Source organism: Vidua chalybeata, chromosome 3 (assembly GCF_026979565.1).
Source record: "Vidua chalybeata isolate OUT-0048 chromosome 3, bVidCha1 merged haplotype, whole genome shotgun sequence".
Classification (NCBI taxonomy): domain Eukaryota; kingdom Metazoa; phylum Chordata; class Aves; order Passeriformes; family Viduidae; genus Vidua; species Vidua chalybeata.
In genome coordinates, this window is record NC_071532.1 from 112,508,541 (window position 1) to 112,535,057 (window position 26,517).

At 57.1% G+C, this 26,517-nt stretch overlaps 1 protein-coding gene across 1 annotated transcript; it reads right to left on the bottom strand.

Moving 5' to 3' along the window:
* Positions 1-5,348: 5,348 nt before the first annotated feature.
* Positions 5,349-26,517, bottom strand: PBK (PDZ binding kinase). Its single transcript, XM_053937554.1, has 8 exons — positions 26,067-26,517; positions 25,080-25,156; positions 21,586-21,676; positions 19,598-19,740; positions 15,248-15,417; positions 11,636-11,765; positions 8,658-8,831; positions 5,349-5,584 (listed from the first exon to the last, which is right to left on the bottom strand). The coding sequence occupies exons 2-8, from the start codon at positions 25,126-25,128 to the stop codon at positions 5,349-5,351; spliced, it is 993 nt and encodes a 330-aa protein (XP_053793529.1). The 5' UTR covers positions 25,129-25,156; positions 26,067-26,517.

The window sequence follows — 26,517 nt, forward strand, 5'->3', positions numbered from 1 at the left end:
TTTTTTTGGGATATTCCAAGGTTTTATGGGAATATTCCCAGTTTTTTGGGGCTATTCCAAGGTTTTATGGGAATATTCCCAGTTTTTTGGGGCTATTCCAAGGTTTTATGGGAATATTCCCAGTTTTTTGGGGCTATTCCAAGGTTTTATGGGAATATTCCCAGTTTTTTGGGGCTATTCCAAGGTTTTATGGAAATATTCCCAGTTTTTTGGGGCTATTCCAAGGTTTTATGGGAATATTCCCAGTTTTTTTGGGATATTCCAAGGTTTTATGGAAATATTCCCAGTTTTTTTAGGATATTCCAAGGTTTTATTGAAATATTCCCAGTTTTTTGGGGCTATTCCAAGGTTTTATTGAAATATTCCCGTTTTTTTTTGGGCTATTCCAAGGTTTTATGGGAATATTCCCAGTTTTTTTAGGATATTCCAAGGTTTTATGGGAATATTCCCAGTTTTTTTGGGATATTCCAAGGTTTTATGGGAATATTCCCGGTTTTTTTGGGATATTCCAAGGTTTTTGGGGGGATATTCCATAAATCTCTGACATTATTCCAAGGTTTCATGGGAATATTTTGGGGTTTTGGGATATTCCAAGGTTTCATGGGGATATTCCAAGGCTTTTTTGGGGGGATATTCCATAAATTTCTGACATTACTCCAAGGTTTTATGGGAATATTTTGGGTTTTTTGGGATATTCCGATGTTTCATGGCAATATTCCCGGTTTTTGGGGACATTCCATACATTTCTGACAATATTCCACGGTTTTATGGTGAAATTCCATGAATTTTCCAAATATTCCAGGGTTTTTTTTGGGAATATTCCAAGGGTTTACGGGGATATTTTTGGGGAATATTCCATAAATTCCTGGCAGTGTTCCAAGATTGTATGGAAATATTCCAGGTTTTTTTTTTTGGCGTTCCATGATTTTATGAGGATATTCCGAGGTTTTTTTGGGGATATTCTGAGGGGTTTTGGGGCAATTCCATCAATCTTGGATGGTATTCCAAGATTTTATGGGAATATTCTGGAATTTTTTGGGGGATATTCCAAGGTTTTATGGGAATATTCCTGGGGTTTTTTGGGATATTCCAAGTTTTTTTGGGGAATAGTCCATAAATTTCTGACATTATTCCCGGTTTTTTTTTGGGATATTCCAAGGTTTTATGGGAATATTCCCGGTTTTTTTTGGGATATTCCAAGGTTTTATGGGAATATTCCCGGTTTTTTTTGGGATATTCCAAGGTTTTATGGGAATATTCCCGGGTTTTTTGGGATATTCCAAGGTTTTTGGGGGGATATTCCATAAATTTCTGACATTATTCCAAGGTTTCATGGGAATATTTTGGGGTTTTTGGGATATTCCAAGGTTTCATGAGGACATTCCAAGGCTTTTTTGGGGCAATTCCATAAATTTCTGGCATTATTCCAAGGTTTTATGGGAATATTTTGGGTTTTTTTGGGGATATTCCAAAGTTTCGTGGGAATAGTTTGGGTTTCTTGGGGATATTCCAAGGTTTTATGGGAATATTTTGGGTTTTTTTGGGATATTTTGGGGGTTTTTTTTGGGATTTTCCCCCCAAATCCCAAGGAAAAATCCACCGAGGCCAGAGAGAGAGGAACAAATCCATTTATTGGGAACATTCCTGAGGGAAAACTTGGGAAAATCCAACGGGAAAAGTCGGGGAATTCCAGCCCAAAAAAAAAAAAAAAAAAAGGGAAAATCCAACTGGGAAAAAAAAGTGGGAAAATCCAGGAAAAAAAAAAAAAAGGAGAAATCCAACCCTAAAAACTTGGGAAAAAATCCAGGAAAAAAATCTTGGGAAAATCCGAACTCCAGAAGGAAAAATCCGACTGAAGAAAGAAGGAAAAATCCAGCTGGAAAAAGAGGGAAAATCCGACCTGGAAAAGGGAAAATCCAACCCCAAAAACTTGGGAAAATCCAGGAAAAAAAACTTGGGAAAAACCCAAACTCCAGAGGGAGAATCCGTCCCAGAAGGAAGGAAAATCCAAACCCCAAAAAGAGGGAAAACGAGGGAATTCCAACCTAAAAAAAAATGGGAATGTGCAATTAAAAATGAGGGAAGAGTGAAGCCAAAAAGAGGGAAAATCCAGGAAAAAAAAATTGGGAAAAATCGAAATCCCAGAGGGAAATTGAGGGAATATCAAACCTGGAAAAGTGGGAAAACTCGAATTAAAAAATGAAGGGAATTCCAACTGCAAAGAGGGAAAATCCCAATGGAAAACGGGAAAATCCAGCCCAGAAAAAAAGGGAAAAATCCAACTGGAAAAGGAGGGGAATTCTGCCCTAAACGCGGCAAAATCCAGGCAAAAAAAGAGGGAAAATCCAGGAAAAAAACTTGGGAAAAATCCAAACCCCAGAGGGAAAATCCTGCCTGGAAAAGTGGGAAAACTGGAATAGAAAAAAAGAGGGAAATTCCAACTGCAAAGAGGGAAAATCCCAATGGAAAAAGAGGGAAATTCCGACCTAAAAAAGGGAAAATCCAGCCCAGAAAAAGAGGGAAAATCCAGGAAAAAACTTGGGAAAGTCCAACTGCAAAGGGAGAATCCGTCCCAAAAGGAAGGAAAATCCAAACCCTAAAAAACCGGGAAAAATCCAAAGCCCAAAAAGAGGGAAAACGAGGGAAATCCATCCCCAAACCTGGGAGAATCCAACCTGGAAAGTTGGGAAAATCCAACCCCTAAAAAGTGGGAAAATCCAGCTGAAATCGAGGGAGAATCCGATGGGAAAAGTCGGGAAATTCCAGCTGGAAAAGGAGGGGAATTCTGCCCTGGGAGAGGGAAAATCCAGGGAAAAACTCGGGAAAATCCAAACCCCAGAGGAAAAAAATCCAATCCTAAGAACTGGATTTCCTGGGTGCCGGGCCCTGGAATCTGGGAATTGCAGCTCTGGGATCTGGGAATTCCAGCCCTGGAATTTGGGAATTGCAGCTCTGGAATTTGGGAATTGCAGCTCTGGGATCTGGGAATTCCAGCCCTGGAATTTGGGAATTGCAGCTCTGGGATCTGGGAATTCCAGCCCTGGAATTTGGGAATTGCAGCTCTGGGATCTGGGAATTCCAGCCCTGGAATTTGGGAATTCCAGCTCTGGGATCCGGGAATTGCAGCTCTGGGATCTGGGAATTCCAGCTTTGGAATTTGGGAATTGCAGCCCTGGGATCTGGGAATTGCAGCCCTGGAATTTGGGAATTGCAGCTCTGGGATCTGGGAATTGCAGCTCTGGAATTTGGGAATTGCAGCTCTGGGATCTGGGAATTCCAGCCCTGGAATTTGGGAATTGCAGCTCTGGGATCCAGGAATTGCATCTCCAGAATTTGGGAATTTCAGCTCTGGAATGTGGGAATTCCAGCTCTGGGAGTTCGGGAATTCCAGCCCTGCTGGAATGCGGGAATTGCCGCTCCGGGATCTGGGAATTCCAGCTTTGGAATGTGGGAATTCCAGCTCTGGAATTTTGGAATTCCAGCTCCAGAATCCAGGAATTCCAGCTCCAGAATCTGGGAATTCCAGCTCTGGAATTAATTTGGGAAATCCAGCCCTGGAATGTGGGAATTGCAGCTCCGGGATCCAGGAATTCCAGCTTTGGAATCTGGGAATTGTAGCTCTGGAATTTGGGAATTGCAGCTCCAGAATCTGGGAATTCTGGGCTCTGGAATCCTGGGGAATGACAAATTCTGGAATCCTGGGAATTCCGGGCTCCGTTGTCCCAGGCTCTCCGGACTCTGGAATCCTGGGAATTCCGGGCTCTGGAATCCCAGGAAATCCAGGTCCACAATCCCAGGAATTCAGGAATCTGAAATGCCTGGAATTCCAACTCCATAATCCTGGGAATTCTGGGTTGTGGAATTCCAGGAATTCCAGTTCTGTAATCCTGGGAATTCTGGGCTCTGGAATCCCAGAGATTTTTGGGCTGGGCTCTGTAATCCCAGGAATTCCAGTTCCAGAACCCTGGGAATTCTGAGTTCATGATCCTGGGAATTCCAATTCCAGCCCTGTTACCCCAGGTGGTCAGGGCTCTGGAATCCTGGGAATTCTGGCTCTGGAATCCCAGGAATCCCAGCTCCATTAGCCCAGGAATTTCAGGTTCGTAATTCCAGGAATTCCAGCTCTGGAACTCTGGGAATTCCAGCCCCATTACCCCAGGCTCTCAGGCCTCTGTAATCCCTGTGATTCCGGCTCTGTTTTCCCAGGAATTCTGGCTCTGAAATCCCAGGAATCCCAGCTCCTTGATCCGGGGGATTCCAGCCCCTGGAATCCTGGGGATTCCAGCTCCGTGATCCCGGGGATCCCAGCTCTGAAATCCCCGTCATTCCGGCTCTGTTTTCCCAGGGATCCCAGCTCTGTTTTCCTGGGGATCCCAGCTCTGTGATCCTGAGATCCCAGCTCTGAAATCCCAGGAAATCCCAGCTCTGAAATCCCAGGATTCCAGCTCCATGATCCCGGGAATCCCAGTTCTGTGATCCCAGCCCTGTTTTCCCGGGAGATCCCAGCTCCGTGATCCCAGCTCTGTGATCCCAGCCCTGTTTTCCCAGGATCCCAGCCTCGTTTTCCCAGGAATTCCAGCCCCGTTTTCCCGGGAATCCCCACTCCGTGATCCCAGCCCCATTTTCCCAGGAATCCCAGCTCTGTTTTCCCAGGAATCCCAGCCCCGTTTTCCCGGGGATCCCAGCCCCGTTTTCCCGGGAATCCCAGCCCCGTTTTCCCGGTGATCCCGGCTCGGTGATCCCAGCCCTGTTTTCCTGGTGATCCTGGCTCGGTGATCCCAGCTCTGTGATCCCAGCCCTGTTTTCCCAGGAATCCCAGCCCCGTTTTCCCGGTGATTCCCGCTCGGTGATCCCAGCCCCGTTTTCCCGGTGATCCTGTTTTCCCGGTGATCCCAGCCCCGTTTTCCCGGTGATCCCGTTTTCCCGGTGATCCCGGCTCGGTGATCCCAGCCCCGTTTTCCCAGGATCCCAGCTCGGTGATCCTGGCTCGGTGATCCCAGCCCCGTTTTCCCGGTGATCCCGTTTTCCCGGTGATCCCAGCCCCGTTTTCCCGGTGATCCCGTTTTCCCGGTGATCCCAGCTCGGTGATCCCAGCCCTGTTTTCCCGGTGATCCCCGCTTGGTGATCCCAGCCCCGTTTTCCCGGTGATCCCTGTTCGGTGATCCCAGCCCCGTTTTCCCGGTGATCCCGTTTTCCCGGTGATCCCAGCCCCGTTTTCCCGGTGATCCCAGCTCAGTGATCCCAGCCCCGTTTTCCCGGTGATCTCTGTTCGGTGATCCCAGCCCCGTTTTCCCGGTGATCCCGTTTTCCCGGTGATCCCCCGCGGGCGGGCTCCGCGCTGCCGGGGCTCAGGGCCGCTGCCGGCTCTCCAGGGCGCGGACGACGCGCGCGGCCGGCGGGCGCTGCCGGGGCGGGGCGGCGGTGCAGGCGCAGAACAGCTCCCGCACCGCGGCCTGCGCCGGATCCAGCGCCGCCGCCGCCGGCAGCGCCGGCCGCGAGCCCAGCGCCGCCCGGAACGCCGCCTCGTCCCACGACTCCTCCGACAGGGAATCCTCATCCTCGTCATCCTCGTCGTCCTCATCGTCTGGAACGGCGGCGGGAGAGAGACGGCGTGGGGAGAGGATCCCGGGAATGCCGGCCCCGATCCCCGCCCGGCACATCCCAATGTTCCCTGGAATCCTCTGGGAATGCCAGCCCAAGATCCCGAAACCCCAAGATCCCAAAATCCCAAGACTCCAAGATCCCAAAATCCCAAGACTCCAAGATCTGTATATCCCCAAACCCCAAGATCCCGAGATCCCAAGACTCCAAGATCACAAAATCCCAAGACTCCAAGATCCCGAGATCCCAACCCTCTGGAATGGCGGTGGGAGAGAGCCGGTGTGGGGAGCGGATCCCGGGAATGCCGGCCCCGATCCCCGCCCGGCACGTCCCAATGTTCCCTGGAATCCTCTGGGAATTCCTTCCCAAGCTGGGAATTCCTTCCCAAGATCCCAAAACCCCAAGATTCCAAGATCTGTAGATCCCAAAACCCCAAGATCCCAAAATCCCAAGACTCCAAGATCCCAAAATCCCAAGACTCCAAAATCCCAAGATCCCAACCCTCTGGAACGGTGGTGGGATAGAGCCGGTGTGGGGAGAGGATCCCGGGAACGCTGGCCCTGATCCCCAGCGTGTCCCAGAGTTCCCTGGAATCCTCTGGGAATGCCAGCCCAAGATCCCGTAACCCCAAGATTCCAAGATCTGTAGATCCCCAAACCCCAAGATACCGAAATCCCAAGACTCCAAGATCCTGAAATCCCAAGACTCCAAGATCCCAAAATCCCAAGACTCCAAGATTCCGAAATCCCAAGACTCCAAGATCCCAAAATCCCAAGACTCCAAAATCCCTAAATCCCAAGACTCCAAGATCCCAAAATCCAAGACTCCAAGATCCCGAGATCCCAACCCTCTGGAATGGCGGTGGGAGAGAGCCGGTGTGGGGAGCGGATCCCGGGAATGCCGGCCCCGATCCCCGCCCGGCACATCCCAATGTTCCCAGGGTGATCCCGACCTCTCCTTGGACACTCCCAGGGATTCTCTAGGAATTCTGGCCCAGCCCATCCCCTCCCTCCCAGCTGGGAATTCCTTTCCAAGCTCCTGAAACCCCAAGATTCCGAAATCCCAAGACTCCAATATCTTGCGATCCCAAGACTCCAAAATCCCGAGATCCCAACCCTCTGGAATGGTGGTGGGAGAGGACGGGTGTGGGGAGCGGATCCCGGGAATGCCGGCCCCGATCCCCGCCCGGCACGTCCCAAAGTTCCCTGGAATCCTCTGGGAATTCCTTCCCAAGATCCCGAAACCCCAAGAGCCCGAGACTCCAAGATCATGAAATCCCGAGACTCGGAGATCCCAAAATCCCAAGACTCCGAGATCCTGAAATCCCAAGATTCCCAAGACTCCAAGATCCCAAAATCTCAAGATTCCCAGATCCCAACCCTCTGGAATGGCAGCAGGGTGTGGCCGTTGGGAGAGGATCCCGGGAATGCCGGCCCCGATCCCCGCCCAGCACATCCCAATGTTCCCTGGAATCCTCTGGGAATTCTGGTCCAGCTGGGAATTCCTTCCCAAGATCCCGAAATCCCAGGATTCCATGATCCGTAGATCCCAAGACTCCAAAATCCCGAGATCCCAACCCTCTGGAACGACGTTGGGAGAGAGCGGGTGTGGGGAGAGGATCCCGGGAACGCCGACCCCGATCCCCGCCCGGCACGTCCCAAAGATCCCTGGAATCCTCTGGGAATTCCTTCCCAAGATCCCGAAACCCCAAGAGCCCGAGACTCCAAGATCCCAAAATCCCAAGCCTCCAAGATCCTGAAATTCCAAGATTCCCAGATCCCAACCCTCTGGAATGGCAGCAGGGCGTGGCCGTTGGGAGTGGATCCCAGGAACACCGGTCCCGATCCCAGCCCGGCATGTCCCGATGTTCCCGGGAATCCTCTGGGAATTCTGGCCCAGCCCCTCCCCTACCTCCCAGGCGGGAATTCCTTCCCGAAATCCCCAAATCCCGACCCTCTGGCAGTGGGAGCCGTTCCCTGTCCTGGCATTCCAGGCCCTTTTCCCAAATCCCTCTCCAGCTCTCCTGGATTGGATCCATCCCCATCCCAACTTGAGAAGGAATTTTGGGATCCAGGGGCTTCACTGGGAATTCGGAACTCCAGGAAGTTTCTCCCTTCCCTTTTCCATCCCCAAATTCCATAAAAATCCCTCGGGATGGATCCTGAGTGTCCTTGATCCCGGAATGGTTTGGGTGGGATCCATGGATCTCCAATCCCATCCCATTCCAATCGTGCTCCAATCCCAACCCCAGGCTGCTCCAGCCTTTCCTGGGGCACTCCCCGGGATTCCCTTGGAATTCCAGCCCCGCTGGGAATCCCTCCCCACGACCCCACCCCCCCTTTCCCAGCGGGAATCCCATTCCCGTCCCTCCCTCCCTTTCCCAAAAACCCGGATCCCTTCCCGGCCGTTCTCCACGGGGTTTTCCCGGCATTCCCGAGGGGGATTCCCGGCATTCCCAGGGGGTTTTCCCGGCATTCCCAGGGGGTTTTCTCGGCATCCCAGGGGGGATTCCTGAGGGGTTTTCCCGGCATTCCCAGGGGGTATTCCCAGGGGTTTTCCCGGCATTCCCAGCGGGTATTCCCGGGGGCTTTTTCCCAGCATTCCCAGGGGGAATTCACAGCATTCCTGGGGGGTTTTCCCGGCATTCCCGGGGGGTTTTCCCGGCATTCCCAGGGGGTTTTCCCGGAATTCCCGGGGGGTTTTCCCGGCATTCCCAGGGGGGATTCCCGGGGGGTTTTCCTGGCGTTCCCGAGGGGTTTTCCCGGCATTCCCGGGGGGGTTTTCCCAGCATTCCCGGGGGTTTTTCCTGGCATTCCCAGGGGGTTTTCCCGGCATTCCCAGGGGGTTTTCTCGGCATCCCAGGGGGGATTCCTGAGGGGTTTTCCCGGCATTCCCAGGGGGTATTCCCAGGGGTTTTCCTGGCATTCCCAGGGGGTTTTCCCGGCATTCCCAGGGGGTTTTCCCGGCATTCCCAGGGGGAATTCCCGGGGGGTTTTCCCGGCGTTCCTGGGGGGTTTTCCCGGCGTTCCCGGGGGGGTTTTCCCGGCGTTCCGTACCTGGGGAGCCGCGGGGCGCCGGGGGCAGGTGTGGCACGCTCAGGGCCAGCATCTCCCAGAGCGTGAGGCCGAAGGCGAAGACGTCGGCGCGGTCGGAGATGGCGCCGGGCGGGGGCAGCGCCTCGGGCGGCAGCCACGGCTCCGTGCCCACGTAGCGCAGCGAGCCGTCCGCCACTGCCCCCGGGAACCGGGAACCGGGAAACGGCAACGGGAAACGCCGACGGGAACCCGCGACGGGAAACGGCGACGGGAAACGCCGACGGGAATCGGCGACGGGAACCGGCAACGGGAAACGGCAATGGGAAACGGCAACGGGAAACGCCGACGGGAACCCGCGACAGGAAACGGCAACGGGAATCGGCGATGGGAACCGGCGACGGGAAACGGCGACGGGAAACGGCGACGGGAATCGGCGACGGGAAACGGCGACGGGAAACGGCGACGGGAAACGGCAACGGGAAACGGCAACGGGAAACGGTGACGGGAAACGGCGACGGGAAACGGCGACGGGAATCGGCGACGGGAAACGGCGACGGGAATCGGCGACGGGAAATGGCAACGGGAACCGGCGACGGGAAACGCCGACGGGAAACGGCAACGGGAAACGGCAACGGGAAACGGCAACGGGAAACGGTGACGGGAAACGGCAACGGGAACCCGCGACGGGAAACGGCAACGGGAATCGGCAACGGGAATCGGCAACGGGAACCGGCGACGGGAAACGGCGACGGGAACCCGCGACGGGAAACGGCGACGGGAATCGGCAACGGGAAACGGCGACGGGAAATGGCAACGGGAACCGGCGACGGGAAACGGCGACGGGAAACAGCAACGGGAAACGGCAACGGGAAACGGCAACGGGAAACGGTGACGGGAAACGGCGACGGGAAACGGCGACGGGAATCGGCGACGGGAAACGGCGACGGGAAACGGCGACGGGAAACGGCAACGGGAAACGGCAACGGGAAACGGTGACGGGAAACGGCGACGGGAAACGGCGACGGGAATCGGCGACGGGAAACGGCGACGGGAATCGGCGACGGGAAATGGCAACGGGAACCGGCGACGGGAAACGGCGACGGGAAACAGCAACGGGAAACGGCGACGGGAAACGGCGACGGGAAACGGCGACGGGAAACGGCGACGGGAATCGGCGACGGGAAACGGCGACGGGAAACGGCGACGGGAAACGGCGACGGGAATCGGCGACGGGAAACGGCGACGGGAAACGGCGACGGGAAACGGCGACGGGAATCGGCAACGGGAAACGGCGACGGGAATCGGCGACGGGAACCCGCGACGGGAAACGGCGACGGGAAACGGCGACGGGAATCGGCAACGGGAAATGGCAACGGGAAACGGCAACGGGAAACGGCAACGGGAATCGACGACGGGAATCGGCAACGGGAATCGGCAACGGGAATCGGCAACGGGAATCGGCAATGGGAACCGGCAACGGGAATCAACGACGGGAATCAACGACGGGAAACACCAACGGGAATCAACGACGGGAATCAATGACGGGAAACGGCAACGGGAATCACCAACGGGAATCGCCAACGGGAATCGCCAACGGGAATTGACAGGGATCGTCGGGAAACGTCAGGAATCGTTGGGAAACGCCGGGAATCAACGGGAAACGACGGGAGTCGACAGGAAACAGGAACATGGGAAAATAGCAAAAATGGGAATGGGAATGGGGAATGGGAATGGGGATGGGAAATGGGATGGGAACAGGGACAGGAATGGGAATGGGAACGGGAATGGGGATGGGAAAAGGGATGGGGAATGGGGATGGGGATGGGGACAGGAAATGGGAATGGGGTTGGGGATGGGAATGGGAAATGGGAATGGGAACGGGGATGGAAATGGGAATGGGGAATGGGAACAGGGATGGGAACGGGGATTGGAATGGGACTGAGGACAGGAATGGGAACAGGAGTGGGAACGGGAATGGGGTCGCTCACTGCAATGGGATTGGGATCAGGAATGGGGTCGCTCACTGCAATGGGATTGGGATTGGGAGAGGGATCCGGAATGGGAATGGGATCGCTTACTGCAATGGGAATGGGAATAGGATTGGGGGTGGGAATGAGAATGGGGTCGCTCACTGCCACGGGATCGGGATCGAGAGTGGGAACGGGATCGGGATTGGGAATGGGAATGGAACTGCCCACTGCAATGGGATTGGGACCGGGAAAGGGATCGGATTGGGAATGGAATTTGGAATGGGATCGCCCACTGCAACAGGAACAGGATCAGGAGTGGGAATGGGATCAGGAATGGGAATGGGATTGGGAGTGGGAATGGGATCGCTCACTGCAATGAGATCGGGAATGGGATCAGGAGTGGGATTGGGATCGCTTCCTGCAATGGGATCAGGATTGGGAATGGGATTGGGATTAGGATTGGATTGGGAATGGGATTGGACTGGGAATGAGATCAGATTGGGAACGGAGTTCAGAAAGGGATCAGAATTGGGAATGGGATCCATGGGGATGGGAAGGGGATCCATGGGAATGGGAAGGGGATCCTTGGGATTGGGAATGGGACCCATGGGAATGGGATCCTTGGGATTGGGATCCATGGGAATGGGATACTTGGGAAAAGGAATGGGATCCATGGGAATGGGAAGGGGATCCTTGGGATTGGGAATGGGATCCATGGGAATGGGAAGGGGATCCTTGGGATTGGGATCCATGGGAATGGGATCCTTGAGAAGGGGATCCATGGGAAAGGGAATGGGATCCATGGGATTGGGATCCATGGGAATGGGATCCTTGAGAAGGGGATCCATGGGAAAGGGAATGGGATCCATGGGATTGGGATCCATGGGAATGGGATCCTTGAGAAGGGGATCCATGGGAAAGGGAATGGGATCCATGGGATTGGGATCCATGGGATTGGGAAGGGGATCCTTGGGACGGGGACCCATGGGACGGGACCCCCTCCATTCCCGGGAATTCCGGGGGCCGCACCGGTCAGGTTCTCGTCCAGGGGCAGGGAGACGCCGACGTCGCAGATCTTGACGGCCTCGAAGGCGCCGCGGACGACGACGTTGGGGGATTTGATGTCGCCGTGGAGCAGCCGCTGCTCCGTGTGCAGGTACTGCCGTCGGGAACGCCGGGAACGCCGGGAACGCCGGGAAGGAGAGCCGCCGGTCGGATCGGGGCAGCCGGGGAGGGGAAATCCCGGATCCAGCCTCGACACGGCCGGGAATCCGTGGATTGGGGGGGGGATCTCAGGGATCGGCCCAGTCCTGCGACCTTTCCTTGGGCGTTCCCAGGGATTCTCCGGGAATATCCGGCCCAGCCGGGAATTCCGGCCCAAATCCCACCCCAGGCTCCCCTTTCCAGGGAATTCCCTCCATTCCCGGCTCTGCCAGCCCGGGATTGGATCCATCCCCACCCCGACTCCTCCTGGAGAAGGAATTTTGGGAGAATTCCCTGGGAATTTGGGACTCCAGGCAGGGTCTCCCTTCCCTTTTCCATCCCCAAATTCCATAAAAATCCCTCGGGATGGATCCTGAGTGTCCTCGATCCCAGAATCCCGGAATGGTTTGGGATGGGATCCATGGATCTCCAATCCCATCCCATTCCAATCCCAATCCCAGAGCGCTCCAGCCTTTCCTGGGACACTCCCAGGGATCCTCTGGGAATTCCAGCCCAGCCGGGAATTCCTTCCCAAGATCCCACCCATCCCCATCCCCATCCCTATCCCAACCCCCCCAGCAGCTGGGAAGCCGCCCTGGCTCCCCTTTTTCCCAGAATCCCGAGGATCTCCCAGAATCCCAGGGTTTTCCCGCAATCCCGGGGTTCTCCCAGAATTCTGGAATTCTCCTACACTCCCGGTGCTCTCCCACAATCCTGGTATTTCTCCCGGACTCCTGGCGTTCTCCCAGAATCCCAGTGCTCTCCCGCAATCCCGACGTTCTCCCGCACTCCCGGTGTTTCTCCCGCATTCCCAGTGCTCCCCCGCATTCCCGGGATTCTCCCACAATCCTGATGTTCTCCCGCGCTCCCGGTGCTCTCCCACAATCCCAGGGATTTCCCAGAATCCCGGTGTTCTCCCGCAATCCTGGCATTCTCCTGCAATCGCGGGGTTTTCCCAAAATTCCAGAATTCTCCCAGAATCCCAGGGTTTTCCCGCAGTCCCAGTGCTCTCCCGCAATCCCGGGATTCTCCCAGAATCCTGGAATTCTCCCACACTCCCGATGCTCTCCCGCACTCCCGGTGCTCTCCTGCACTCCCGATGCTCTCCCGCACTCCCGGTGCTCTCCTGCACTCCCGGTGCTCTCCCGCAATCCCAAGGTTTTCCTGCAATCCCGGGGTTCTCCCAGAATCCTGGAATTCTCCCGCACTCCCGGTGTTTCTCCCGCAATCCCGGGGTTCTCCCAGAATTCTGGAATTCTCCCAGATTCCCGGTGCTCTCCCGCACTCCCAGTGCTCTCCTGCAGTCCCAGGGTTTTCCCGCAATCCCGGTGCTCTCCCACAATCCCGGGGTTTTCCCAGATTCCCGGTGTTTCTCCCAGAATCCCGGTGCTCTCCCTCAATCCCAGGATTCTCCCAGAATCCTGGAATTCTCCCAGATTCCCAGTGCTCTCCCGCACTCCCAGGATTTTCCCGCACTCCCGGTGCTCTCCCGCAATCCCGGGGTTTTCCCACAATCCCGGCATTCTCCCGCACTCCCGGTGCTCTCCCGCAATCCCAGGGTTTTCCCGCAATCCCGGGGTTTTCCCAGATTCCCGGTGTTTCTCCTGCACTCCCGGTGCTCTCCCGCAATCCCAGGATTCTCCCAGAAGCCTGGAATTCTCCCAGATTCCCGGTGCTCTCCCGCACTCCCAGGGTTTTCCCGCAATCCCGGGGTTCTCTCGCACTCCCGGTGCTCTCCCGCAATCCCGGTGTTTCTCCCGCAATCCCAGTGCTCTCCCACAATCCCGGTGTTTCTCCCGCAATCCCAGGGTTCTCCCGCAATCCCGGTGTTTCTCCCGCAATCCCAGGGTTCTCCCGCAATCCCGGTGCTCTCCCGCACTCCCAGGGTTTTCCCGCAATCCCGGGGTTCTCCCAGCACCCTGGAATTCTCCCGCACTCCCGGTGCTCTCCCGGGGTTCTCCCGGTGCTCTCCCGGGGTTCTCCCAGGGTTCTCCCGGGGTTCTCCCGGTGCTCTCCCGCACTCCCAGGATTTTCCTGCAATCCCAGCGTTCTCCCCCACTCCCGGTGCTCTCCCGGGGTTCTCCCGGTGCTCTCCCGGGGTTCTCCCGGTGCTCTCCCGGTGCTCTCCCGCACTCCCGGGGTTCTCCCAGGGTTCTCCCGGTGCTCTCCCGGGGTTCTCCCGGTGCTCTCCCCCACTCCCGGGGTTCTCCCGGTGCTCTCCCGGGGTTCTCCCGGTGCTCTCCCGCACTCCCAGGATTTTCCCGCAATCCTGGCGTTCTCCCCCACTCCCGGTGCTCTCCCAGGGTTCTCCCGGTGCTCTCCCGGTGCTCTCCCGCACTCCCGGGGTTCTCCCAGGGTTCTCCCGGTGCTCTCCCGGGGTTCTCCCGGTGCTCTCCCCCACTCCCGGTGTTCTCCCGGTGCTCTCCCGGTGCTCTCCCGGGGTTCTCCCGGGGTTCTCCCGGTGCTCTCCCGGGGTTCTCCCGGGGTTCTCCCGGTGCTCTCCCGGGGTTCTCCCGGTGCTCTCCCGGGGTTCTCCCGGGGTTCTCCCGGTGCTCTCCCGGGGTTCTCCCGGTGCTCTCCCGGGGCTCTCCCGGGGTTCTCCCGGTGCTCTCCCGGGGTTCTCCCAGGGTTCTCCCGGTGCTCTCCCGCACTCCCAGGATTTTCCCGCAATCCCAGCGTTCTCCCCCACTCCCGGTGCTCTCCCGGGGTTCTCCCGGTGCTCTCCCGGGGTTCTCCCGGGGTTCTCCCGGTGCTCTCCCGGGGTTCTCCCGGTGCTCTCCCGCACTCCCAGGATTTTCCCGCAATCCTGGCGTTCTCCCCCACTCCCGGTGCTCTCCCAGGGTTCTCCCGGTGCTCTCCCGGTGCTCTCCCGCACTCCCGGGGTTCTCCCAGGGTTCTCCCGGTGCTCTCCCGGGGTTCTCCCGGTGCTCTCCCCCACTCCCGGTGTTCTCCCGGTGCTCTCCCGGTGCTCTCCCGGGGTTCTCCCGGGGTTCTCCCGGTGCTCTCCCGGGGTTCTCCCGGGGTTCTCCCGGTGCTCTCCCGGGGTTCTCCCGGTGCTCTCCCGGGGTTCTCCCGGGGTTCTCCCGGTGCTCTCCCGGGGTTCTCCCGGTGCTCTCCCGGGGCTCTCCCGGGGTTCTCCCGGTGCTCTCCCGGGGTTCTCCCAGGGTTCTCCCGGTGCTCTCCCGCACTCCCAGGATTTTCCCGCAATCCCAGCGTTCTCCCCCACTCCCGGTGCTCTCCCGGGGTTCTCCCGGTGCTCTCCCGGGGTTCTCCCAGGGTTCTCCCGGTGCTCTCCCGGGGTTCTCCCGGTGCTCTCCCGGGGTTCTCCCAGGGTTCTCCCGGGGTTCTCCCGGTGCTCTCCCCCACTCCCGGCGCTGTCCCGGCGCTGTCCCGGTGCGGTGCCGGCGTCCCGCAGGCGGGCGGGCGGGCGGGCGGTACCTGGAGGCCCCTGGCGACGCTCAGCGCCACGTGCAGGATGGTGTCGGCGGGGAAGGCGCCCAGGCCGCGCTCCCGGCGCTCCTCGATCAGCTCGTGCAGGGATCGCTGCCCCCCGAACTCCATGGCCAGGCACAGGCTCCCGTCCGCAGCCTCCGCCAGCGCCCGGTACCCTGGCAACGGCGGCGGCGGGAAGCGTCGGAACGGGAGACGTGGGAATGGGAGACGTGGGAATGGGAGCCTTGGGAATGGGAGACGTGGGAATGGGGATGGGAGACGTGGGAATGGGAGACGTGGGAATGGGAGCCGTGGGAATGGGAGCCGTGGGAATGGGAGACGTGGGAATGGGGATGGGAGCCGTGGGAATGGGAATGGGAGCCGTGGGAATGGGAATGGGAGCCGTGGGAATGGGAGACGTGGGAATGGGGATGGGAGCCGTGGGAATGGGAATGGGAGCCGTGGGAATGGGAATGGGAGCCGTGGGAATGGGAGCCGTGGGAATGGGGATGGGAGCCGTGGGAATGGGGATGGGAGCCGTGGGAATGGGGATGGGAGCCGTGGGAATGGGAATGGGAGCCGTGGGAATGGGGATGGGAGACGTGGGAATGGGAGACGTGGGAATGGGAGCCTTGGGAATGGGAGCCGTGGGAATGGGAGACGTGGGAATGGGGATGGGAGCCGTGGGAATGGGAGCCGTGGGAATGGGAGCCGTGGGAATGGGGATGGGAGACGTGGGAATGGGGATGGGAGCCGTGGGAATGGGGATGGGAGACGTGGGAATGGGATGGGAGATGTGGGAATGGGAATGAGAGCCGTGGGAATGGGAGCCGTGGGAATGGGGATGGGAGACGTGGGAATGGGGATGGGAGCCGTGGGAATGGGATGGGAGATGTGGGAATGGGAATGAGAGCCGTGGGAATGGGAGCCGTGGGAATGGGGATGGGAGCCGTGGGAATGGGGATGGGAGATGTGGGAATGGGAATGGGAGCCGTGGGAATGGGGATGGGAGCCGTGGGAATGGGGATGGGAGACGTGGGAATGGGAGCCGTGGGAATGGGAGCCGTGGGAATGGGAGCCGTGGGAATGGGGATGGGAGCCGTGGGAATGGGGATGGGAGCCGTGGGAATGGGAGCCGTGGGAATGGGAGCCGTGGGAATGGGGATGGGAGCCGTGGGAATGGGAGCCGTGGGAATGGGGATGGGAGATGTGGGAATGGGAATGGGAGCCGTGGGAATGGGAGCCGTGGGAATGGGGATGGGAGATGTGGGAATGGGAATGGGAGCCGTGGGAATGGGGATGGGAGACGTGGGAATGGGAATGGGAGCCGTGGGAATGGGAGCCGTGGGAATGGGAGCCGTGGGAATGGGAATGGGAGCCGTGGGAATGGGGATGGGAGACGTGGGAATGGGAGCCGTGGGAATGGGAGCCGTGGGAATGGGAATGGGGACGGGAGATCCGGGAATGGGAGATGTGGGAATGGGAATGGGAGCCGTGGGAATGGGAGCCGTGGGAATGGGAATGGGGATGGGAGATCCGGGAATGGGAGATGTGGGAATGGGATCCGTGGGAATGGGAGATGTGGGAATGAGGACAGGAGATGTGGGAATGGGAGATGTGGGAATGGGAGCCGTGGGAATGGGGACGGGAGCTGTGGGAATGGTATCCATGGAAATGGGAATGGGATGAGATCCATGGGAATGGGATCCACGGGAGCCGTGGGAATGGGGACAGGAGCCGTGGGAATGGGATCCATGTGATCCGTTGGAATGGGAGCCGTGGGAGACGTGGGAATGGGGACGGGATCCTCGGGAATGGTAGCCGTGGGAATGGGAATGGGATGAGATCCATGGGAATGGGAGCCGTGGGAATGGGAGCCGTGGGGATGGGGACAGGAGATGTGGGAATGGGGATGGGAGCCGTGGGAATGGGATCCGTGGGAATGGGGCAGCAGCCGCAATCATGGAGCGCTCCGGGTGGGATTCATGGATTTCAATCCCATCCCAATCCAACCCTGGCCCCTCCCACGATCCCAGGGAGCTCCAGATCCATCCTTGGACGCTCCCAGGGATCCGGGAGCAGCCCCGGCTTCCCTGGGAATTCCAGAGGCACTGGGAGGTCTGGAATTCCCCGATCCCAAATCCCCCTCATCTCCCTCTGGAATTGGCTCCATCCCCTCCATTCCCAATGGATCCATTCCCTCCATTCCCAACAGATCCAACCCCTCCATTCCCAACAAATCCATCCCCATTCCCATGGATCCATCCCCATTCCCATGGATCCAGCCCCTCCATTCCCAATGGATCCATCCCCATTCCCAATGGATCCAACCCTTTCCCAATGGATCCATCCCCTCCATTCCCAATGGATCCATCCCCATTCCCATGGATCCAACCCTTTCCCAATGGAACCAACCCAATTCCCAACAAATCCAAGCCTTTCCCACGGATCCAGCCCCTCCATTCCCAACGGATCCAATCTCTCCGTTCCCACGGATCCAGCCCCTCCGTTTCCAGCGGATCCAATCTCTCCATTCCCAATGGATCCAGCCCCATTCCCAATGGATCCAACCCTTTCCCATGGATTCAACCCCTCCATTCCCAATGGATCCATCCCCATTCCTGTGGATCCATTCCCATTCCCATGGATCCAGCCCCTCCATTCCCAACGGATCCAGCCTCTCCATTCCCAATGGATCCAGCCACATTCCCAATGGATCCATCCCCTCCATTCCCAACAAATCCAACCCCTCCATTCCCATGGATCCAATCCCATTCCCAACAAATCAATCAATCCCCATTCCCAATGGATCCATCCCCATTCCCATGGATCCATCCCTTCCATTCCCAACAATCCAACCCCTCCATTCCCAATGGATCCAATCCCATTCCCAGAACATCCAACCCCTCTATTCCCAACCCCTCCATTCCCTAATGAATCCATCCCCATTCCCAATGGATCCAGCCCCTCCGTTCCCAGCGGATCCAATCTCTCCATTCCCAATGGATCCAGCCCCTCCGTTCCCAGCGGATCCAATCTCTCCATTCCCAATGGATCCAGCCCCTCCGTTCCCAGCGGATCCAATCTCTCCATTCCCAATGGATCCAGCCCCTCCGTTCCCAGCGGATCCAATCTCTCCATTCCCAATGGATCCAGCCCCTCCGTCCCCGCGGATCCAACCCCTCCATTCCCAACCCTTCCATTCCCTAATGAATCCATCCCCATTCCCAACGGATCCAGCCCCTGCATTCCCAACGGATCCAATCTCTCCATTCCCAACGGATCCAGCCCCTCCATTCCCACGGTTCCCACCCCTGCATTCCCAGCGGATCCAATCTCTCCCTCCCCACGGATCCCGCCCCTCCGTCCCCAACAGATCCAATCTCTCCCTCCCCACAGATCCAATCTCTCCCTCCCCACGGATCCAATCTCTCCATTCCCAATGGATCCATCCCCCTTCCCAGCGGATCCAATCTCTCCATTCCCAATGGATCCAGCCCCTCCGTCCCCACGGATCCAACCCCTCCATTCCCAACCTTTCCATTCCCTAATGAATCCATCCCCATTCCCAATGGATCCCGCCCCTCCGTTCCCAACGGATCCAATCTCTCCATTCCCAATGGATCCCGCCCCTCCGTTCCCAACGGATCCAATCTCTCCCTCCCCACGGATCCCGCCCCTCCATTCCCACGGTTCCTACCCCTGCATTCCCAACGGATCCAATCTCTCCATTCCCAGTGGATCCAGCCCCTCCCTCCCCACAGATCCCGCCCCTCCGTTCCCAACGGATCCAATCTCTCCATTCCCAATGGATCCCGCCCCTCCGTCCCCAGCGGATCCAATCTCTCCATTCCCAATGGATCCATCCCCCTTCCCAGCGGATCCAATCTCTCCATTCCCAATGGATCCATCCCCATTCCCAACGGATCCAATCTCTCCATTCCCAATGGATCCATCCCCATTCCCAACGGATCCAACGCCTCCATTCCCAATGGATCCATCCCCATTCCCAACGGATCCAATCTCTCCATTCCCAGTGGATCCAGCCCCTCCCTCCCCACAGATCCCGCCCCTCCGTTCCCAACGGATCCAATCTCTCCATTCCCAATGGATCCATCCCCCTTCCCAGCGGATCCAATCTCTCCATTCCCAATGGATCCATCCCCATTCCCAACGGATCCAATCTCTCCATTCCCAGTGGATCCAGCCCCTCCCTCCCCACAGATCCCGCCCCTCCGTTCCCAACGGATCCAATCTCTCCATTCCCAATGGATCCAGCCCCTCCGTTCCCAACGGATCCAATCTCTCCATTCCCAATGGATCCCGCCCCTCCGTTCCCGGCGGATTCCCACCCACCCACGATGTTGGGGTGCCGCAGGTTCCGGAGCGTCTGCGCCTCCTCCCGGAGCCTCCGCTGGAAGAGGCTCCGCTGGCTCCGGGAGCAGCCGGAGTTGATTTTCTTCACGGCCCACGGAGAGCGGGACAACCCCCGCGGAGACCTGGCCGGGGAGGGGGGGGGGGAGAAGAACCGCGGGAATTCCCAGGGAATTCCCACCGGGAACAGCCGGGGCTGGCGCGGGATTCCTGAGGAGTCTGGGGGAGGGATCCGACCCCCGCCGCGGGACGGGAATGATCCGAATTCCCCCCCCCCCCCCCCCCGGGGAATTCTCGGGGAATTTTTATCCGTTTCCAGGTGGAGGGAAGGAATGGAGATCAAATCCTTGGAATTCGCAGGAATGGAACCCAAATCCGTGGAATTCCAGCCGGGAAAGGGCTGTCCCAAAATAACTCAGCCCAATTCCCAGAATCCCCAGGAATGGAGCCCAAAATAATGGAATTCCCAGGAATGGAACCCAAATCCGTGGAATTCCAGCCGGGAAAGGGCTGTCCCAAAATAACTCAGCCCAATTCCCAAAATTCCCAGGAATGGAGCCAAAATCCCAGAATTCCAGCTGGGAAAGGGTTATCCCAAAATAATGGGGCACAAATCCTGGAATTTCAGCCAGGACAGGATATCCCAAAGTAATGGAACCCAAATCCTGGAATTCCAGCTGGGAAAGGGTAAATAACCCAAAATAATGGAGCCCAAAATCCTGGAATTCCCAGGAATGGAGTCCAAATCCATGGAATTCCAGCTGGGAAAGGTTTTTATCCCAAAATAACAGAGCCCAAAATTCCAGAATTCCCAGGAGTGGAGCCCAAATCCATGGAATTCCAGCTGGGAAAGGGTTATCCCAAAATAATGGAGCCCAAAATCCCAGAATTCCAGCCAGGGAGAAGATTATCCCAAAATAACTCAGCCCAATTCCTGGAATTTCCAGGAATGGAGCCCAAATCCTGGAATTCCAGCTGGGACAGGATTATCGCAAAATAATGGAGCCCCAAATCCCGAAATTCCCAGGAATGGAACCCAAATTCCCAGGAATTCCAGCTGGCAAAGGGTTAGCCCAAAATAACAGACCCAAATCCCTGGAATTCCAGCCAGGGAGATTATCCCAAAATAACTCAGCCCAATTCCCAGAATTTCCAGGAATGGAACCCAAATCCCAGAATTCCAGCCAGGGAAAAGATTATCCCAAAATAATGGGGCCCTAAATCCAGGAATTCCCAGGAATGGAACACAAATCCCGGAATTCCAGCTGGGAAAGGGTTATCCCAAAATAATGGAGCCCAAATCCCTGGAATTCCCAGGAATGGAACCCAAATCCATGGAATTCCAGCTGGGACAGGGTTATCCCAAAATAACGGAGCCCAAATCCCTGGAATTCCCAGGAATGGAGCCCAGACCCCTGGAATTCCCAGGAATGGAACCCAAATCCCAGAATTCCAGCCAGGGAAAAGATTATCCCAAAATAATGGGGCCCTAAATCCAGGAATTCCCAGGAATGGAACACAAATCCATGGAATTCCAGCTGGGACAGGGTTATCCCAAAATAACGGAGCCCAAATCCCTGGAATTCCCAGGAATGGAGCCCAAATCCCGGAATTCCAGCTGGGAAAGGGTTGTCCCAAAATAACAGAGCCCAAATCCCAGAATTCCAGCTGGGGAGAAGATTATCCCAAAATAATGGAGCCCAAAATCCCGGAATTCCCAGGAATGGAGCCCAAATCCCTGGAATTCCCAGGAATGGAGCCCAAATCCCTGGAATTCCCAGGAATGGAACCCAAATCCCAGAATTCCAGCCGGGACAGGGTTATCCCAAAACACCGGGCTCCTTCCTGGCTCCCCAAATCCCAACTCCCTCCCTTGGCTCCCCAAATCCCAGATCCCAGCCCCGGCTCCGCATCCACGGGGAGGAAAGCCGGGATCATCTGCGGGATTTCCCGGGATAGCGATTCCCAACCTTTTCATCAGGTAGACGCTGACGCCGGTGCCGAATCCCAACTTCTGCATGAAGGGAGAGGCCGGGATGGTCACGGACACGGGGCCGGGCTCTGCGGGGAAAATTCCCGGTGATCCCGCGGGAAATCCCGCTGGGATCGGGAGATCCCGGATCTGCTCCTCGGGGATCAGCGACGGGGCGGGAGGGAACGGCCTCGAGCTTCCGGGGGAAGTTCAGCTGGATTTGGGGAACCATTCCCGCCTGGAATTTCCAGCCCTGGAGTCCTCATTCCCGCTGGGATTTAAATCCCGGCGGATTCCGGGGTCACGGATCCTCGGCGGAGCCGGGAGTGGTCGGAATTCCCAAAATATCCCAGGGTTCCCACGGGATGCTCCAAGCCCATTCCCGAGTCAGATTTTTAGGAAAGCTCCTCCCAGCCCTTCCCTTTGTTTTCCCAAACTCCAGCTCCGTTCCCTGGGTGGGAAAATAAATCCCAAAGATCCCATAAAGCACCGGGGGGGCTCGTTCCCGAAAAAACGGAGATCCCGCAGATCCAGCCCCAAATCCTGAGGGGAATTCCGGGCAGCACGAGGAGCTGGGATGGGAAACGAGAATGGGAACGGGGATGGGAAATGGGAACGGCAAATGGGAATGGGAACAGGAATGGGAACGGGAATGGGAACGGGAATGGGAACGGGAATGGGAAATGGGGAATGGGAAATGGGGAATGGGGAACGGGAAATGGGAAAGGGAATGGGAAATGGGGAATGGGGATGAGAAATGGGAAATGGGAACGGGAATGGGAACAGGAATGGGAACAGGGATGGGAAATGGGGATGGGAACGGGAACGGGAAATGGGAAATGGGGATGGGAAATGGGAACGGGGATGGAAAATGGGAATGGGAACAGGAATGGGGATGGGAAATGGGAACGGGAATGGGAACAGGGATGGGAAATGGGAACGGGAACAGGAAATGGGGATGGGAAATGGGGAATGGGGATGAGAAATGGGAACGGGAATGGGAACTGGAATGGGAACAGGGATGGGAAATGGGGATGGGAACAGAAATGGGGATGGGAAATGGGAACAGGAATGGGAAATGGGGATGGGAAATGTGAATGGGAAATGAGAAATGGGGATGGGAAATGGGGATGGAAAATGGGAAATGGAATGGGAACGGGAATGGGAACGGGAATGGGGACGGGAACATGGATGGGAAATGGGGAAAGGGGAATGGGGATGGGAAATGGGAATGGGGATGAGAAATGGGGAATGGGGAACGAGGATGGGAATGGGAATGGGGAATGGGAACAGGGATTGGGAAAGGGGACGGGAATGGGAAACGGGGATGGGAAACGGGGATGGGAAATGGGAAACAGGGATGGGACAGGGGAACAGGGATGGGAAACGGGGATGGGAAACCGATCCCAGGGATTTCCCACTGGGATATGCTCAGGGATAAAACTGGGAGGAGGAGGAGGAGGAGGACGAGAAGGAGGAAGGGGGAGGCACTGGCAGTTTTCCCGGGAATCTGCGGGATTGTCCCAGGGAAGGTCGGCCAGGGCTTGGAGCAGCCTCTGGAATTCATCCCCAGGATCCTTCCAAGGCCCTTCCCGTTCGTGATCCCGGGTTTGGGATGAGGGCGTTCCCCTGGAACAGCCCCTGGGGTCCCGGCGGTCCCCTTGGGAACATCCCGATCCTTTTGGGAACATCCCGGGATCAAACATTCCCATCCCCTTGGGAACATCCCGATCCTTTTGGGAACATCCCGGGATCAAACATTCCCATCCCCTTGGGAACATCCCGGGATCAAACATTCCCATCCCCTTGGGAACATCCCGATCCTTTTGGGAACATCCCAGGATCAAACATTCCCATCCCCTTGGGAACATCCCGGGATCAAACATTCCCATCCCCTTGGGAACATCCCGATCCTTTTGGGAACATCCCGGGATCAAACATTCCCATCCCCTTGGGAACATCCCGGGATCAAACACTCCCATCCCCTTGGGAACATTCCCATCCCCTTGGGAACATTCCCATCCCCTTGGGAACATCCCCATCCCTTCGGGACCACCATCCCAATCCCTTTGGGAACATTTTGGGATCAACCATCCCGATCCCCTTGGGCCCATCCCAGAGGATCATTCCATCCCTTCGGGACCATCCCCATCCCCTTGGGGCCGTTTTGGGGTCAAACATCCCGATCCCTTTGGCCCATCGTGATCCCTTTGGGATCATCCCGATCCCCTTGGGCCCATCCCAGAGGATCATTCCATCCCTTTGAGCCCATCCCGATCCCATTGGACCCATCCTGATCCCACTGGGAACATCCCGATCCCTTTGGGACCACTTTGGGATCAAACATCCCGATCCCCTTGGGAACAATCCTGGATCAAACATCCCAATCTCTTTGGGATCATCCCGATCCCTTTGGGCCCATCCCGATCCCTTTGGGATCATCCCAGAGGATCATTCCATCCCCTTGGGACCATTTTGGGGTCAAACATCCCGATCTCTTCGGGACCATCCCGATCCCCTTGGGATCATCCCGATCCCCTTGGGCCCATCCCAGAGGATCATTCCATCCCTTTGGGAACAAACATCCCGATCCCTTTGGGATCATCCCAGAGGATCATTCCATCCCTTTGGGAACAAACATCCCGGTCCCTTTGGGATCATCCCAGAGGATCATTCCACCCCATTGGGACCATCCCGATCCCTTTGGGCCCATCCTGATCCCTTTGGGATCATCCCAGAGGATTATTCCATCCCCTTGGGCCCATCCCGATCCCTTGGGATCATCCCAATCCCCTTGGGAACAATCCTGGATCAAACATCCCAATCCTTTTGGGATCATTTATGGGATCAAACATCCCGATCCCTTTGGGCCCCTCCCGATCCCTTGGGCCCATCCCAGGGGATTATTCCATCCCTTTGGGCCCATCCCGATGCCCTTGGACCCATCGTGATCCCTTTGGGAACATCCCGATCCCTTTGGGCCCATCCCGATCCTTTTGGGATCATCCCGATCCCATTGGGTCCATCCCGATCCTTTTGGGATCATCCCAGAGGATCATTCCATCCCTTTGGGATCATCCCAATCCCTTTGGGAACAATCCTGGATCAAACATCCCGATCCCATTGGCCCATCCCGATCCCTTTGGGACCATCCCGATCCCTTTGGGCCCATCCCGATGCCCTTGGACCCATCGTGATCCCTTTGGGAACATCCCCATCCCTTTGGGACCATTTTGGGGTCAAACATCCCGATCCCTTTGGGCCCATCCCGATCCCCTTGGGATCATCCCCATCCCTTTGGGAACAATCCTGGATCAAACATCCCGATCCCTTTGGGACCACTTTGGGATCAAACATCCCGATCCCATTGGGAACAATCCTGGATCAAACATCCCGATCCCTTTGGGACCACTTTGGGATCAAACATCCCGATCCCACTGGGCCCATCCCGATCCCTCTGGGATCCTCCCGGGCCCATCCCGGGCTCCTCACCCTCTTTGTCCCGGCGGGACGAGGCCGTCGGGGACTGGAAGGCGTCCATGGAGCCGATCCCGATCCCGATCCCGATCCTGCGGGGCACCAGGGGACGTGGAGGGACCCCAGTGGCACCGGGGGGGAGGATTTGGGAATTGGGGGAAAATTTGGGAATTGAGGGGAGCTGGATTTGCGAACTGGGGGAAAATTTGGGAATTTGGGGAGCTGGATTTGGGAATTGGGGGAAATTTTGGGAACTGGGGAAATCCCAAATTTGGGAATTGGAGAAATTCAGGATCTGGGAATTGGGGAAATCCCGGATTTGGGAATTGGGGAAAATTTTGGGAATTGGGGGGAGCTGGATTTGGGAATTGGGGGAAATTTTGGGAATTGGGGGAGCTGGCTTTGGGAATTGGGGGAAATTTTGGGAATTGGGGGAAATTTTGGGAATGGGGGGGCTGGATTTGGGAATTGGGGGAAATTTTGGGAATTGGGGGGGGCTGGATTTGGGAATTGGGCGAAATTTTGGGAATTGGGAGGCCTGGATTTGGGAAGTGGGGGAAATCCCAGATTTGGGAATTGGGAAGGCTCAGATTTGGGGGAAATTTTGGGAACTGGGGGGGGGGGGGTCCCAGATTTGGGAATTGGGAAATCCCAGATTTGGGAATTACGGGGGCCTGGATTTGGGAACTGGGGGGGTCTCGGATTTGGGAATTTGGGGGGGGTCCCGTGATTTGGGATGCCCCAGATTCGGGAATTTTTGGAAGTTCCAGACGGGAGTTTTGGGGGGTGGGGGGGTGGGGAGCAAATCCCAAACCAGGGAATGGGGCAGTCCCAGATGCGGGAATTGGTGGGGGGGATCCCCAAAATCCGGGATCTGGGATGGCCCCAGGCGGGGGGATCCCAGCCCGGGGATGGGATTTGGGAATTGGGGGGGGGGGGTCCCGGGGTTTGGGGGGGGCAATCCCAGCCCCGGGGGTTCCCAGGAAGAGCCCCCGGTCCCACCTCGCTCCCGGATCCTCTTCCCGCTCCGGAATTCCGGGATCCTCTTCCCGCTCCGGAATTCCGGGATCCTTTTCCCGCTCCCGGTGCCGATGCCGGGAACCTCCGGGATCCTCTTCCCGCTGCCGATCCCGGGGAATTCCGGGATCTTTTTCACGCTCCCGGCGCCGATCCCGAGGAATTCCGGGATCCTTGTCCCGCCCGGGGAATTCCGGGATCCTTTTCCCGCCCGGGGAATTCCGGGATCCTTTTCCAGGTGCCGATCCCAGGGAATTCCGGGATCCTTTTCCCGCCCGGGGAACTCCGGGATCCTTTTCCCGCCCGGGAACTCCGGGATCCTTTTCCCGCCCGGCGAATTCCGGGATCCTTTTCCCTCTCGGGAACTCCGGGATCCTTTTCCCTCTCGGGAATTTTGGGATCCTTTTCCCGCCTTTTCCGGCCGTTTTCGGGCGCC

Excerpts from the sequence above, each read along its gene's own strand:
- PBK (XM_053937554.1), bottom strand. The coding sequence starts at position 25,128 with ATGGACGCCTTCCAGTCCCCGACGGCCTCGTCCCGCCGGGACAAAGAG. Across the intron at positions 15,418-19,597 it reads GCGGCACCCCAACATCGTGG|GGTACCGGGCGCTGGCGGAG; the intron begins GTGGGTGGGAAT and ends CGCCGTTGCCAG. Across the intron at positions 11,766-15,247 it reads GCGTCGCCAGGGGCCTCCAG|TACCTGCACACGGAGCAGCG; the intron begins GTACCGCCCGCC and ends TCCCGACGGCAG.